The sequence below is a fragment of the Podarcis muralis genome, chromosome 7, assembly GCF_964188315.1.
Source record: "Podarcis muralis chromosome 7, rPodMur119.hap1.1, whole genome shotgun sequence".
In the NCBI taxonomy this organism is placed as follows: Eukaryota; Metazoa; Chordata; class Lepidosauria; order Squamata; family Lacertidae; genus Podarcis; species Podarcis muralis.
This window is the reverse complement of record NC_135661.1, coordinates 77,080,870-77,096,970: the sequence shown is the minus strand read 5'-3', so window position 1 is coordinate 77,096,970 and position 16,101 is coordinate 77,080,870. Positions and strand designations below refer to the sequence as shown.

General features: G+C 46.0%; 1 protein-coding gene across 2 annotated transcripts; it reads right to left on the bottom strand.

The window, feature by feature from the left end:
* Positions 1-111: 111 nt before the first annotated feature.
* Positions 112-16,048, bottom strand: LOC114603455 (phospholipase A2 inhibitor and Ly6/PLAUR domain-containing protein-like). 2 transcript variants are annotated; one of them, XM_077932570.1, is made up of 5 exons: positions 13,070-16,048; positions 6,625-6,741; positions 5,324-5,467; positions 3,200-3,361; positions 112-857 (listed from the first exon to the last, which is right to left on the bottom strand). In XM_077932570.1, the coding sequence occupies exons 1-5, from the start codon at positions 13,263-13,265 to the stop codon at positions 640-642; spliced, it is 837 nt and encodes a 278-aa protein (XP_077788696.1). In that variant the 5' UTR covers positions 13,266-16,048; the 3' UTR covers positions 112-639. The 2 variants fall into 2 exon arrangements, with proteins under 2 accessions (XP_077788696.1, XP_077788695.1); XM_077932569.1 differs by lacking the exon at positions 112-857 and having other exon boundaries at positions 2,790-3,361.
* Between the last annotated feature and the right edge of the window lie 53 nt (positions 16,049-16,101).

Below are 16,101 nucleotides of genomic sequence, written 5' to 3'. Positions count from 1 at the left end.
ACTCCAAACAAGGAAGAGTGGCAGACAAAATTGATGAAATATGCCAAGATGACGAAGCTTACAGAAAGAATTAGTCACCAGGAAGAGTAGGTCTATAAAATAAAGAATGGGGAATGTTTATAATTTATTTGAAAAGCTATTGTAAACAATTACATACATTGGTAGGATTGACAGAAAACTTGTAGTAAAAAAATTGAACTAAGGATTGACAAAGGATTTATAAAAATAGTGTTATGAAAGAGGTGCAGAGGGGGAAATCATTACATTAAGATCCACAATCGGGTGGGGGGAGTCAAAAAGGATTATATATGAAATACATAAACATATTATCCTTTTTGTTTAAATGAATATAATTCATTTGTTTATGTAAAATAGAAAATGCAAAAAATAATTATTATAAAATAGTAAAAACAAAATCACTCCCAGTTCCAGCTTCCATTGATTCCTGCTTGATGTTGCCATGTTCTGATACTGCCAGACACCGCAGTGGAAAATAACACATGGGCCCTTGCACACTTTGGGAGATCTGAGGTCGCCTTCCCTGTAAAGCCTTTGGTCTGCTTATGGCTTTTCATTAGCCACATGGGAAGGAATGACTATTTAAATGTGGTTCCCCTGGACCCTTTTGCTGGAGGCAAATCAAGCAAAGTTCATCGCAAGGAGGAGCCCAACCAAGGCTCGAAGGAAGAGTCCAAAGAATTGTGGAGCGGCACGAACCATGAAAGAAGCAAGCTGGCAATGACCTCTTGCAGTCACAACAAGCATGGAAGTATGGAAAACGCCTTCATAATGAGCATCGCAGAAAGCTTTGTTCACACAGCCCTTGAAGGCAATTGCAATCACCAAGACAGGAGATCCTGCAGAGACAAAGGACGGAGAAGGCAGTCAGCACCAGAGGAATCACAGCATCCCATGATTAGGAAGAATTTGCTGCAGTCCACCTTATTCAGCAAGCCAAATTAATTTGCACCTATCCCAGTCGGTGACCCTGAAAGCTTAATCGTGGCCGGTTGGAAAACTGATGTAATACGTATGGGGTTGCTCGTGCGTAAGCTGCCGCCTCTCCAGGCTAAATTGCCTTGTTAAACCTTTCTGACTAGACAGCCCTTCTCTCCGTGGCTGCCTCAGTCGCTGGCAGAATCCGTCAGTGGGCGTTTCTTAAACCTCTTCCAACATAAAAGTTGTTTGACGCCCAGTCTCCTCCTACTCTCACTGCGCAGAAGTCTTCTACGTGGGTAGTGGAGGACCTGTGCTCTCCCTTCTGGTGTCCAGTGAAGAGTCCTGGAGCCCTCTCGCCGATTCCCCCCTCTGCCTGCCTTTATCCCTGGTGTTGCGCTGATATGCTTCCCCCTCTACTGAGCTGCCTCTCTCCCTGCTGGACCCTTCTCCAGCATCATCTGAGAGCCTTCTCTTCGCCTCTAGCTCCGATGTCAGTTCCCTGACAACTGAGGAGTCGTTTCCTTCTGCTTTCCCTGCAAGAAGGATCCTGTCTCTGCTACCAGAGGGGCAGGGTCAATTCCCTTTGTGATGGAGGCTGCTGAGGAGTCCTGTCTGTACATGTGCCAGTTCCCCGCTCCCTGTGAAACTGGATGGGTAGTCTGTCAGCAGAGTCTGGCACTCTTTGGAGAACTTGAGCAGTGCAGCTCTAGCACCTCCAAGTCCATCCTAGTGAGAGGCTGGCCGAGAAGCCACAGCAACCAGCCCAGCGTAGACTTTAGCATCCTCAGGGCCTGGTACTCTGGGCTCTACATGCTTGGCTGCTCCTGCATTGCAGGGAATTAGGCTAGGTGACCCCTTGGGTCCCTTTCAACTCTACGAGTCCATTGGAAATTTTGCAATTCTCTAAAAGTTGTGATACAGGCCTCATCTAAGAAAAACACATCAGCATGTGGGTGGGGGGAGCACACTTTAAAAATACATTGTTTAATGAAATTTAAAAGTGTGTGCATTGAGATAAAATGTTATTGTGAGTGAAAGGTAATGTGCATTCAATAATCACTATTTGCATTTTGAAAAAAATAACAGACCAATGCGGAAACAGACAGCCTTAAGAATAAATACACGCAGAATGGAAATGGACCCAAAATATAGACGCAGAATGGAAATGGACCCAAAATATAGACGCAGAATGGAAATGGACCTGATCCATCTACCTGAAATAGCTTGTTAAGGACATTACATCATCTGGCTTGGGGAAACTGGAGAGTGCCTAGTTTCTCTTAGAGTCCCTGCTATGCATGGCGACAGAAAAAGGTGCCATGTTTAAAAAGGACTCAACTTTGCCTGCAAATGAAGAACTGCAAGTTTACATGCAGTGCCCTCCTGATTCTTCCTGCAGCTTGAATTCAAGCATGGAAGATTCTTCCTTTTCAGCCACAGATTGAAGTTACTTCATGTCACATGATGTCAGGCAATATGACAGATGGGTGACTCCACCCACCCATCAAAGTGACCTGTTGAGGGGCTGACCATTTCTGGATCCAGACCTTAAGCCAAATCCAGTTCCCCAGCCCTGCCTTACAGGGACAGATGGGTAGCCGTGTTGGTCTGCCATAGTCAAAACAAAAAAAATTCCTTGCAGTAGCACCTTAAAGACCAACTAAGTTAGTTCTTGGTATGAGCTTTCGTGTGCATGCACACTTCTTCAGATACACTGTATCTGAAATGTATCTGAAGAAGTGTGCATGCACACGAAAGCTCATACCAAGAACTAACTTAGTTGGTCTTTAAGGTGCTACTGCAAGGAATTTTTTTTGTTCTGCCTTACAGGGGTCTGAGATGAACCCTTTTCAAGATTCTGGTTGAATGTGTGAGGATTCAATCTGTGGCCCCAACATTCCCATGTATGCCAGCCTAGCCTCTTCCTCTCCCAAGATTCACTGAGTTTGGCTTCTGCTTTTGCTTAGCATTGCCAAGTTTTGATTGTTCAATTCTGTAAAAGAGAGACAGACAATCTGTGGCAAGGGGAGGGGTTTTTTTTTTGAGAATTTTGGAAGAGAGCTTGGGAGGGATTTGGGGAAGGCACATGCCACACTAATAGCCTCATGTACACCTGATGCCCCTATGTATTTGACCAGAATAGCTCCATAAGACAGAGCCTCACAAACACCCTGGTAGATATGTTCTGTACCAAAGGAAATTTCTGGACTTGAGTGTGGTCTGGGTGAAAGGAGGTGGGAATGAGGAAGAGATGAATTACCAGCAAATATAGGGGATGGAACCTCTGCGAAGCCAGACACATCGGAACAATACTGCTGGTCTCCCTCGCAGTGGGCAACCGCTTGAGCAAAGCATCGTTGTCTGTTGATAGCAAAGCACCCTCGACATTTCCTCCCGTTGGCTGTCATGTTTACATCTGGCACTGTGAAGGGGGTAAACAGAGAGAGTCAGGTTAGAAGGAGAACAGGCAAAAGTGGCAAGGAGGGAAATCGCAGGCATCAAATGCTTGCTCAACCAGACTAGTTTCTCAGTCCCTTCCATTCTAGGAGAGATTATGTCCACGATCATTATGTCAGCTTCTGCCTCATTTGCTTTGTTACTTGGGAATATCATAGCATTCATAGCAGGGATGGGGAACTGGTCTCCCTCAAGCTGTTGCTGTACTCCAGAAACAAGGCCACAAACCATGTTTTACAGAGAAGAGTCCACAAGAGTGGCAATGACCTACCTATAGTCTCTGAGGTTAAACCTCTTCAGGGAACTGGTTGAATGTGAGAGGACTCAAACTGTGGTCCCAACATTCGCAGGCATGATGGCCTAGACCACAAAAGTCTGAGGGAGATTATTATTATAGCAGGCTGGTGAGTATTCTCCCTTCAGTCAGAATCCTATGTAGGGTTCCTAATTACATTCAGTTGAATGCCATTTGAGCCCTCTTTAGACATTTGCACTGACTGTGTGGAGGTTGAGAGAGGACACACTGGAACAGTGCACGTGGGGGTCCCTGATGGAGGTGCTGGTGAGCTAGGTCTCTCCCAGACCCTAACACACTTGGAGTCCTCATATCATTATCAGAGGCAGGAATAGGGCTGCAGCCTTGTCAACCTTGCGGGAAACTGCTATTGCACTCATTAATGCGATTAGAATTTGGAGTGCAGGTGGCCCTGTGATCTAAACCACTGAGCCTCTTTGGGTTGCTGGTTGTAAGGTTGGAAGTTCGAATCCATGCCACAGGGTGAGCTCCTGTTGCTCTGTACCAGCTCCTGAAAACATAGCAGTTCGAAAGCATACCTGCTCGAGTAGATAAATAGGTACCACTGTGGTGGGAAAATAAATGGGCCCACACACATGAAGGCATTGGGGGCCATGTCATTGTGCATGCCACAGTCCCCATGCACATATGTATCCACCCAAATTCCTGAAGAAGACAATGGTCTCATCACATTGCCTTTCAGAATGCTGCTTTCAGAAATTTTAACGGCTGCTACTTATGATAACTTTGCATTGCACCTACTGTCTAAGGCAGCATGTTCTGAATAAGGATGGGTGTAGCTGTCAATTTCAAATTATCTCTATTTCTTATTTTTCCAATCTTAATTTCAGTTCCCCACATGTCCACATCAGTTCTGAATTTATTTTAGCAATGCATAAACTTTTATTGCGCTAGCCAAAGGCCATGGCATCACTCAAAGAAAGGAAAACAAAAAAAGGGGGGAGGAATCAGTAGTCACTACATATGCAGTAGAACCATGATAGAATCCACCAAAAATTCCTTGTTACACATTCTCAAATAAAATGTGCAATTTTTTTTAAAAAAACAATCTTTCATTTTAGTGCAGATTTCTGCTGATGTATTTTATCTCATAAAATATTGCACCACTTGGTTGAGGGGGGGACAGGACCTAAAAGTGCTTTACAAAAAGATAAAGCCATAAAATCAAGGGGGGGGGGGATACAACCCTACTTTAAAACAAACTAAAGCAGATTAAAACTACCTCAACTTTCTAAGCATCTGGGTAGATGCCGCTGTTTTCAGCAGGCACTGTCAGGAATACAGTGAGTTTGCCTGCTTGATCTCAAGATAGAGCTATGCAGCTTATTACAACTAGAATGCAGGAGTTTATGTGCAAATATACAGTAGCAAGTGCCCTTTGTCCTCAGATACGATACGATATGGTAATTTTTATTTTCCGGGTTTCAGGATGAACTGCCAGGGGCATATGCAGAGAGAATGAAATATCATAAAAAATAAATTCCCACCTCAAAACATTAGCTGGCACCCCTCCTAACTACAGAGAGGAGTTGGAGGGTAACAAATGATGCAGTTTAAGGTGATATGATACACAGTTTGGACAACATAAGGGTCTATAAATGCATAAAATACATGGTGGAGCAGCCTTATTGCAGCCATTCCCCTTGCAACAGGAAACCTTGGTGAACACTGTTTCTCCTTCAGCAAATTTAATGGCTGTGAAGCCTTCATAGCAGGTAGTGGATTGCTTGCAGGTTTTCAGCACGTACTGTTGTCCTGCAAGGATTTTAAAGAGAGAGAGAGAGGGAGAGAGAGAGAGAGAGAGAGAGAGAGAGAGGAAGAGAGAGAGAATTTTAAATCGAAGGGGAGGACATGATGTGGACAGGCTCTGATCAGTGGTGTAGTGGTAAATGTTTAAGTGCAGGAGCTCATAATGCTGAAAGCAGGCATCTGTGTTGTTCTAATATATCTTTATATATTATATATATTGGGGAGGGGGCACTGAGCTTTGGTTCAAATCTAGGCACTTTGTGAATAGGCTACCTTGGCTAAAGGTGCTCCATAGATTGCCTGCTTTGACTTATCTATCTGAATCCACTTCATTTTGCCTTTCCCAATTTACTACACACACACACACACACACACACACACACACACACACAGCAATAACATCTCACTTTCAACAGAAGTTGGTAACATCTGCAGGCATGGTCGCTCCTGCAGAGAAGATAGTGCCTGTCAAATTATAGGCAAATAAGTCTGGGGACATTTGTGCTGCACACCTTTCCTTTCCTTTCCTTTCATATTTTAAAAGGGATTATATCTTTTTTCTTTCTGTGAAGAACTGGATGGAATTTGCAGGCAAAGCCTGCCCTTTCCAAGGGCACGAATCCTAGCAAATTTTGGAAGGATAGCTGCAGTAGTTTCCCCCCCCCGAAGGGCCACTGTTATAGTTTTGGGATCTGCTCAATCATCTCCCACTTTTACTATTGGGAAGTAAAAATGGCTATAACTTTCTTGCATTTGACAGAAGCGGATGAAATTTGCTGGCATCATAGCCCTTTCTGAAGGGAAAAAGCCTGCCAAAGTACAGGCAAATAAGTTCAGGGGCCTTTGTTCTGGACACTTCTAAAAATAATAATAATAATAATAATAATTAAGGAGCCATATCTAGCTTAGGTGTCGTTTCAAAGTGCCACCACATTGAATGCCCAATTCTTATATTCTGCAGAACAGACCTTCTGATAAGACAGTATCTGTAGGAGGCCTTCTTCTGCAGATCACAGTGTTGCATTGGGTATATTATAGGTGAGACTATATTTAAGGTATCTTAGTCCCAAGCTGTGAGCTAAGAACCCTTTAATATCACAGCTGCAGAATTAGGACCAGTGGTCACTGAACCCTGTCAGTGGTTGTTGATCTCTTGCACATACCTCTAATGTTGTATGATTGAACAATGGCACAACTGTCAAAAATAGATGAACATTTCTTCAGAGTTCCAGTGCAATCCAGTTCAATGCCATTACAAATCCAACACTCCAGAGACAGCCCTAAAAGCAGGAAGGGGAGAAGAATCGTCAAGATCCATTATTATTGTTTGTTACCTTTTCTAAGGTTAATATTTGAATTGGCAGTACTTAACCACATAGCATCATTACATTATTTATATTTTAATAGCAAGCTGCTTCCAAGTCCAGGTGAGCAATAGCTCCTAAAAGTGCGGGCACAGTCAGGTGCCAAACACTGAAGTGCCAGACTAAAGAACCAGGTCTCTCTGGGATTGAGAGAAGCTCCTCCTCATGAGTAGATCAAACACCACAGTAGATGTGGGCCTTTGGTTTGGTCAATTGTGCAGAGGGCCACCAGGATTATTATCATGACCTGAAAGTGTTGCTGTGCAATGCCAGGTCAATGATGAATAAAACCACTGCCATCCACGACCTGATTGTGGATGGAGGATTTGACCTGGCATGTGTGACAGAGACCTGGTTGGATGAAGCAGATGGGCCTGTCCTTGCCGCTGCTTGCCCACCAGGTTTCTCTTACGCACAGCAACCCAGGTCATGTGGGCGGGGAGGGGGGGTTGCAGTGATTCTTAGGAAGTCATTAGTCTGCACCAGGCGTCCTATTGGGAAGACCCAGTTCTCTGAGTGCATGTTCTGGAAGTTGGGCAATAGGGGCAGTACAGGATTCCTACTGGTGTACCGACCTCCCCGCTGCACCAAGGATTCCCTGCCCGAGCTGCTTCAGGTCGTGGCGGATATGCTCCTGGAGACACCTAGCTTGGTTGTCCTGGGGGATTTTAACATCCATGCCGACACGACCTTACAAGGGGCCGCTCGGGACTTCGTGGAAAGCATGGCCTCCATGGGGCTGTCCCTGAATAAGTTTGGCCCAACTCATAGCCATGGACATGCCTTAGACTTGGTGTTCACCTCTATGGATGCTGGTGATCTGACACTAACTAAAAGCGAAACAAAAGAAGTGCCATGGTCAGATCACTTCCTGGTGCAACTGGACTTCTCCGCAACCCTTCCCCTCTGCAGGGAGGTGGGACCAATTCAGATGGTCCGCCCCCGCCACTTAATGGATCCAATTGGCTTCCAGAGAGTGGTAGGGGATGCTTTATCCCAAGTTGATGGCCTTTCAGCTGATTCCCTGGTGGCACGCTGGAATGCGGAGTTAACCAGGGCTATTGACTGTCTGGCTCCGAAGCGCCCTCTCCGATTGCATGGAGCCCGGACAGCCCCGTGGTTTTCCCCGGAGCTGAGGGTGATGAAACAATCGTTGAGACGGCTAGAGCGCCGGTGGCGGAAAACTCATTCTGAATCAGACCGGACACGGGCTAGAGCTCAACGTCGAGCCTACCAAGTGGCAATGGCGACGGCGAAGAGGGCCTTCTTCGCTGCCTCCATAGCATCTGCAGAAAACAGCAGCAGGAGACTTTTTCAGGTGGTTCGCAATCTATCGGAACCACCTGTACCACCGGGGCCTGGTAGGGACCCCAAGATCTCCTGCAATGCTTTTGCAAAGTTTTTTGCAGATAAAATCGCTCAGATTCAGAAGGAGGTAGACTCCACCGTGGGAGCAGGGCCAGGGCGGGAGAGTGCTAGAGTTATGTCTGGTCCTGTTACATGGGATCAATTCCAGTCTGTTACCTCCGAGGATGTGGACAGGCTGCTTGGAAAAGTGAAACCGACCACCTGTCTCCTTGATCCTTGCCCATCCTGGCTGATAAAAGCGAGCCGGGAAGGGCTGGGCGATGGGCTCTGCGGGGTGGTGAATGCTTCCCTCTGTGAGGGAGCCTTCCCAGACCCGCTGAAAGAGGCGGTCATTAAACCGCTTCTTAAAAAAAACATCTTTAGACCCAGCCAATTTGGCCAACTATCGCCCAGTCTCAAATCTACCATTCTTGGGCAAGGTGATTGAGCGGGTGGTTGCTGAACAACTCCAAGCACGCCTGGAGGAAATGGACCATTTGGATCCCTTCCAATCGGGATTCAGGTCTCACCATGGGACTGAAACTGCCTTGGTCGCGCTGGTTGATGATCTCCGGCGGGCTAGGGACAAAGGTGAGAGCTGTTTCCTAGTTCTGCTGGATCTCTCAGCGGCCTTTGACACCATCGACCATAACATCCTTCTGGACCGTCTAGAGGGGCTGGGAGCTGGGGGCACTGTCATACAGTGGTTCCGCTCCTTCCTCCTGGGTCGTGTCCAGAAAGTGGTGGTGGGGGATGAGTGCTCAGACCCCTGGGCTCTCACTTGTGGGGTGCCTCAGGGTTCTGTCCTCTCCCCCATGCTTTTTAATATCTATATGAAGCCGCTGGGAGAGATCATCAGGGGGTTTGGACTGGGTGTTCATCAGTACGCAGATGACACCCAGCTCTACCTCTCCTTTAAATCAGAACCAGTGAGGGCGGTGAAGGTCCTGTGTGAGTGCCTGGAGGCGGTTGGAGGATGGATGGCGGCTAACAGACTGAGGTTGAATCCTGACAAGACAGAAGTACTGTTTTTGGGGGACAGGGAGCGGGTTGGTGTGGGGGATTCCCTGGTCTTGAATGGGGTAACTGTGCCCCTAAAGGACCAGGTGCGTAGCCTGGGAGTCATTTTGGACTCACAGCTGTCCATGGAGGCGCAGGTTAACTCTGTGTCCAGGGCAGCTGTCTACCAGCTCCACCTGGTACGCAGGCTAAGACCCTACCTGCCCGCGAACTGTCTCGCCAGAGTGGTGCATGCTCTAGTTATCTCACGCTTGGACTACTGCAACGCGCTCTACGTGGGGCTACCTTTGAAGGTGACCCGGAAACTGCAATTAATCCAGAATGCGGCAGCTAGACTGGTGACTGGGAGTGGCCGCCGGGACCATATAACACCGGTTCTGAGAGACCTGCATTGGCTCCCAGTACGTTTCCGAGCACGATTCAAAGTGTTGGTGCTGACCTTTAAAGCCCTAAACGGCCTCGGTCCTGTATACCTGAAGGAGCGTCTCCACCCCCATCATTCAGCCCGGACACTGAGATCCAGCGCCGAGGGCCTTCTGGCGGTTCCCTCATTGCGAGAAGTGAGGCTACAGGGAACCAGACAGAGGGCCTTCTCGGTAGTGGCGCCCGCCCTGTGGAACGCCCTCCCATTAGATGTCAAAGAGATAAATAATTACCTGATATTCAGAAGACATCTTAAGGCAGCCCTGTTCAGGGAAGTTTTTAATATGTAATGCTGTACTGTTTTTAACACTGATTGGGAGCCGCCCAGAGTGGCTGGGGAAACTCAGCCAGATGGGCGGGGTATAAATAATAAATTATTATTATTATTATTATTATTATCAAGGTTCTAGAAACCAAGCCTTAGGATAAGCGGTTGAAAGAGCTGGGTATGTTTAGCCTGGAAAATAGGAGACTGAGAGGAGATATGATAACCATCTCCAAATATCTCAAGGGCTATCACATGGAGGATGGAACAGGCTTGTTTTCTGCTACTCCGGAGGGTAGGTCTCAAACCAATGGCTTCAGGTTACAAGAAAGGAAATTCCAACTAAACATCAAGAAAAACTTTCTGATAGTAAGAGCTGTTCAGCAGTGGAACAGACTCCTACGAGAAGTGGTGGACTCTCCTTCCTTGGGGGTTTTTAAGCAGAGGTTGGATGGCCATCTGTCATGGATGCTTTAGCTGAGATTCCTGCATCATGGGAGGTTGGACGATGACCCTTGGGGGTCCCTTCCAACTCTAGAATTCTATGCTTCCATGATTGGCCGGTTTGTTGTAAGTTGCTTAGGGCAAGAGAAAGTGGCTAGAAATTGATAAAAATCATCATCCAGATTGTCTGCTGCCATCTGCTGCCATTTAGTTGCTTTGCTATGGGTGGGGCTCAGATGGCTCATGGCCAAAGAACTCCAGTTGCCGGAGTGTTGGAACAATATCTTTGCACAAGTTGCCGGACATGTGACTGAGCTTTCCTGTGTTTTGACCTTGGGCTTGTTGTAACCGAAGCAAGACCACCTCCGCCTCCATTGTAACTGACGAATGCCATCTTGAGCCAGACAGCTGCCATTTTGATATATCATAATCTAGTTTCTATATATTATCCTACACTCTGTCCTCCATTCAGGGAAGAAGTGAAGTTGGGCCAATGAGGGTATAGCCATGGCCGATTTAGGGCCACGTAGACAGTTCCCCATGGATGCGGGTGGTGCTGTGGTCTAAACCACTCAGCCTCTTGGGCTTGCCAATCAGAAGGTTGGCAGTTCGAATCCCCACAACAGGGTGAGCTACTGTTGCTCTATCCTAGCTCCTGCTAACCTAGCAGTTCTAAAGCATACCAATGTGACTAGATAAACAAGTACTGCTGCAGAGGGAAGGTAAATGACGTTTCCATACGCTCTGGCACTTGTCAGTGTCTCATGGCACCAGAAGCTGTTTAGTCATGCTGGCCACATGACCCAGAAAGCTGTCTGAGGACAAACGCTGGCTTCCTTGGCTTGAAGTGAGATGAGCGCCACAACCCCAGAGTAATTCACGACTGGACTTAACTGTCAGGAGTCCCTTTACCTTTAGGGAGTTCCCCTACACACAGTGCCGAGTGGAGGGGGCACAAAATTGAGTAGATAAATAGGTACCACTCCAGCGGGAAGGTAAATGGTATTTCCATGTGCTGCTCTGGTTTCGGTGTTCCATTGTGCCAGAAGTGGCTTAGCCATGCTGGCCAAATGACCCGGGGGAAAATGTCTGCGGACAAACACTGGCTCCCTCAGCCTGTAAAGCAAGATAAGCACCGCAACCCCAGAGTCGTCCACAACTGGACTTAACAGGCAGGAGTCCCTTTTCCTTTAGGCAGTTCCCCTACACATGGTGCTGAGCGGAGGGGGCACAAAATTGAGAAGATCCATAACTGAGAAGATTCATTTGGGGGCACCAAACGTTGCCCAGACAGACACTGTTTTGATATAGCATAACCAATTATTCTTATTGTAATCATGCTGAAATGCAGTCCTAAGAGAGGAACATAAAAAGAGCAGGCTGCAATAAAAGGCGTAAAGGAAAGTTTTAGAAGCATGCTAAGGCATGGCCTTTAAACAGGGAAATGCCTAGCTAGCTGAGGTGTGGAAAGATCTGCCTTCACAGTTAAGCTGGCAGTAAGACAGTATCACTGGGTGCCTTGCATGACTATATGACTATAAAAATGGTGGGTAAACAGAGATCAGGGGTCCAGCCTCTGATCACTTTCCTTATTGCTTGCTGTAACCTTTCCTGCTCAAGCAAGAAATAAAACTTTGCTTTTGGAAAATTCTCAGGCATCACAACTCATTGCTAGTGAGTAAAGGACTCAACAGTGCAATTAACATTACGTGGGGTTTCCCCACATCAGAATATTTCTGGATCTTGCCTTTTATGTTGTTCCTGTGTTTTGAGTTTGGACCAGGACCAGAACTTGATTTCTTTGATTGCCCGTGTGTGAATTTGGGACTGCTGAATTTGGTGTCATTTGCAGTAGGACAGCACCCAAATTTTGTATGGTGGGTTCTTGAGATGAGCAGGGGGGTGTTTTGTCAGTGCTTGGGTACAATCTGATGCAGCTTTGAAACAAGATGGTGGGGTACACCTTTCAAAACTTCACTAATTCTCACTGCTAACTTGAAAACTGCACTGATCTGGGTTTCCTGAGCAATGCTGTGTAAGAGATTGCTAGTACTTTATATAATTATAAGCTCTGAGAGTGTCAAGCAAGCTAATTGACTCTTGTCCCTTTTTCAGGGTTTTATTTTTTCCAAAGTTGCACTCAACATTAAAGGTAAAGGTAAAGGTACCCCTGCCCATACAGGCCAGTCTTGCCAGACTCTGGGGTTGTGCGCCCATCTCACTCAAGAGGCTGGGGGCCAGCGCTGTCCGGAGACACTTCCGGGTCACGTGGCCAGCGTGACATCGCTGCTCTGGCGAGCCAGAGCCGCACACGGAAACGCCGTTTACCTTCCCGCTAGAAAGCGGTCCCTATTTATTTACTTGCACCCGGGGGTGCTTTCGAACTGCTAGGTTGGCAGGCGCTGGGACCGAGCAACGGGAGCGCACCCCGCCGTGGGGATTCGAACCGCCGACCTTTCGATCGGCAAGTCCTAGGTGCTGAGGCTTTTACCCACAGCGCCACCCGCATCCCATGCACTCAACATTACATAGCTCCTATTAGAGGGAGTGGTGGTGATGGTGATGTATAGAACCATGCCTAGTTGTTTACCTTGTGACCCACAAACTATCATTTCCAATTATTCGCATTCATAAAAATGTGATTTAGCACAATTAGCTTTTTAAAAGTTAAATTTTGCAAGCTGCCCTGTTTTATATTACATTTCAGAGCCCTGGTTTAATAATGTAAGGGTCTGCTTTGCTTACCTTTACGCGCCAAGAATAGTAGCACTCCCATATTGAACCAGCACAGGGTGAGATAATGCATCAATGGAGAGGTTTTCTGGGCTGTTGGTAATTTTGCAGAAGAGATAATTTGATACAGCTTGTTATACAGTGCTGCAGGAATGCCGCCACCCACCCTCAAAAAACAAACAACAAGAAGAAGAAAAAGGTAAAGCATGTAATAGATAAATCAGTTTGATTGAATTTCTGCTTTAGATTTGACGTAGGATTGGAAAGCGGGGGGGGGGGGAGGGGTTGGTAAGAGTCAGGATAATGTGGAGTTGCTGGTGGGGAGGTTTTGACACCATGGACTTAACTTCTTGGCACTAATATCACTGACAACTTACCCAGACAGTGTGGTTGCGTGCCAAGCTCCATGCCCAGCAGTTCCCAAGTGATTAATAAATGCACGGACACGAGTATTCAAAATATGACAACTCTATATAGTGGGTGCCAGCTCCAGGTGAAGCCCCAGCTTTGAAAGGTGCCAGCTGTATGGGGCTCCTACTCTGAGGCAAGTCCTATTGTGACACCCTCTTTGGAGGAGTCCAACAGATCAGCTTGGTGGTGTAGACAGTTAAGCTTACGTTACTGGTGGGTGTTCTAGGATCTGCTGTCCTGACCATGTAATCAATGCCATTCACAATGTGGATGTCAGAAATGGAGGGAATGATAAATGGCAAGTAGCAACCTCCATGGAGGATGTGTCATTCCTCTTCTTTGGGAATTATTGAACGCTTCAGTTCCACAGGCACCATGCACTTAAGTGAAATTGCGAATAATTGGAAAGCATATTGAAAAAGCCTGAAAACACCTCATTCCACTTCCTGCCCGTTTTTGTGATGTTTTTGGGTCATGTCCAGAGTGGGCGTGATGCATACATGCACATTCAAGAACATATTAGACAAGCCTAAAATGGTTGTTGCCTGTATTCATTTACAAAGTCCAGAACAACGTAGGTCAAAGGTACCTTAGGGACCTCCAGAACCTCTATTTCCCTTCCATAAGCAATAAACAAACAAACAAACAAACAAACAAACACATTTCTCATAAAATGAAATCAGAACGTCTTAGAAAGCCCTACCTGCCTTTTCTTTACTTATCAGCAAATCAGTCCATATCTACTGTGCCCTAGAAGGCTGCAGCAATCAATATATGAACCTGAATCCTGACTGCAAAAGACCTGTTGGCACCATAGCAACATCATCGCTATGACGACACAGTGTGAAGGTTAAGCAAGCTTCTTAGGCCTTTGGCAGCTTTGCGGGAGAGATGGTCAGGCAGTCACATGACTGTTGGAATTCCCTCTTCCTCCACAACTGTCAAAATAAGGGTTGAAAACCTTTCCTGCCCGCCACTGAGGGCCATATTCCCTCAGGAAACTGTGAGGGGCCAGACTCCAGCAATGACCAGGGCTGATAACAACCAGAGCCAGAGCCAGAGCCAAAAAATGATGATGTTGTTGCTACATTTATTTATATCCTGTCTTTATCCCTGAGCCAGGACTCAAGGCAGCTCGCAACAAATAAAACAAGCATGACACAAAAATTAATACAAATATGGGTTTGGGGATTTATCTGAAATAAAATCAATTTGTTGTTACAGGCAACCCTATATCAGGAAGATGTTAATATTTTGTGCTTTATGGTGTTTTTATATGTGTTGGAAGCTGCTCAGGGTGGCTGGGACAACCCAGCCAGATGAGTGGGGCAAAAGTATTATTGTTGTTGTTGTTGTTGTTGTTGTTGTTATTTATTAAGTAGATTTCTCCAAGTAGTTCTTTATAAGTAAGCTGGAACTGAACTGAACAGCAAACACCTCAGCCGGCCTGCTTTTATAGGCAGTCGGCTGTCAACATTGTAACAGCAGCAGCCCAGCGTTTACTGCCTAAATTAACTTACATGGACCTGAGTGAAAACTATGTACACAATACATAGGGTGAGAACTTCAATACATAACATTATTATTATTATTATTATTATTATTATTATTATTATTATTATTAGAAATCCAGAACCTTCCTGTAGTCTTGTTATGTTGTCTTCTTTGTTGAGGTTTATAAGCAGAGGCTGGATGGCCATCTGTCAGGGATTCTTTCGCTATGATTCCTGCATTGTAGGGGGTTGGACTAGATGACCCATGGGGTCCCTCCCAGCTATACAGTTCTATGATTCTATTACTCCTGGACCTTTTAAAAAGTACCCACCACATACACTCCCATTGGAACAAGTTGTTTCTAATGGATTTTAAATGCAGTCGTACTGTTTGCACTAATTTTCTAGGCAGGAAATGGATTTGATTTTTCACCCCAATAAAAAAATGTTGAATTAACGTTTGAACATTTTAATGTGTTTGTTCCCTGTAGCTTGAACTCTCTGCCTGCACCCAATGCTGACTAGAAAAACAGAGTAACAGTATTCTAAATGAAGTTGCTCATGGGAGCTTCCACCTTTAATCTGGGTTGGTACTCAGACCAGATATAGATCTTGCTGAGAACTAGATTTTACTTGCCCTAATAAAAACTGCTACCCACACTACCTTTGTACTAGATCCATGTGTGCTCTTTCAGGCTGTATCCAGATTGGCATGGCAATTACAAGCATTAGTCGAGAAGACTCAGAATAGGGAAATGTCCACTGTTAGTTCTAATCTTTCTCAGAATCACCATTCCGCTCAAAAATCCTTCCCTATGAGCCCCTAGATCAGGCATGCAAAAACTTTTCCAGTCCCAGGGTCTTATTTTCTTCTGGGCAACCTTCTGGCAAATGCCAGTTTGTGGGTGTAGCCAGAGACAAAAGTGGTCAAAGCAATGGATGTGGATTTTATCTTCCTACAGTAGGCTAGTTTCTACATATTATCCTACACTCTGTCCTCCAGCCTGGGAAGAGGTGAAGTTGGGCCAATGAGGGTATGGCCAATGTGATTTTGGGCGATGTAGGCAGTTGCCCTACACACTGAGTGGAGTGGGCCCAAAATTGAGAAGATCCATAACTGAGAAGATCCATTTGGGGGCG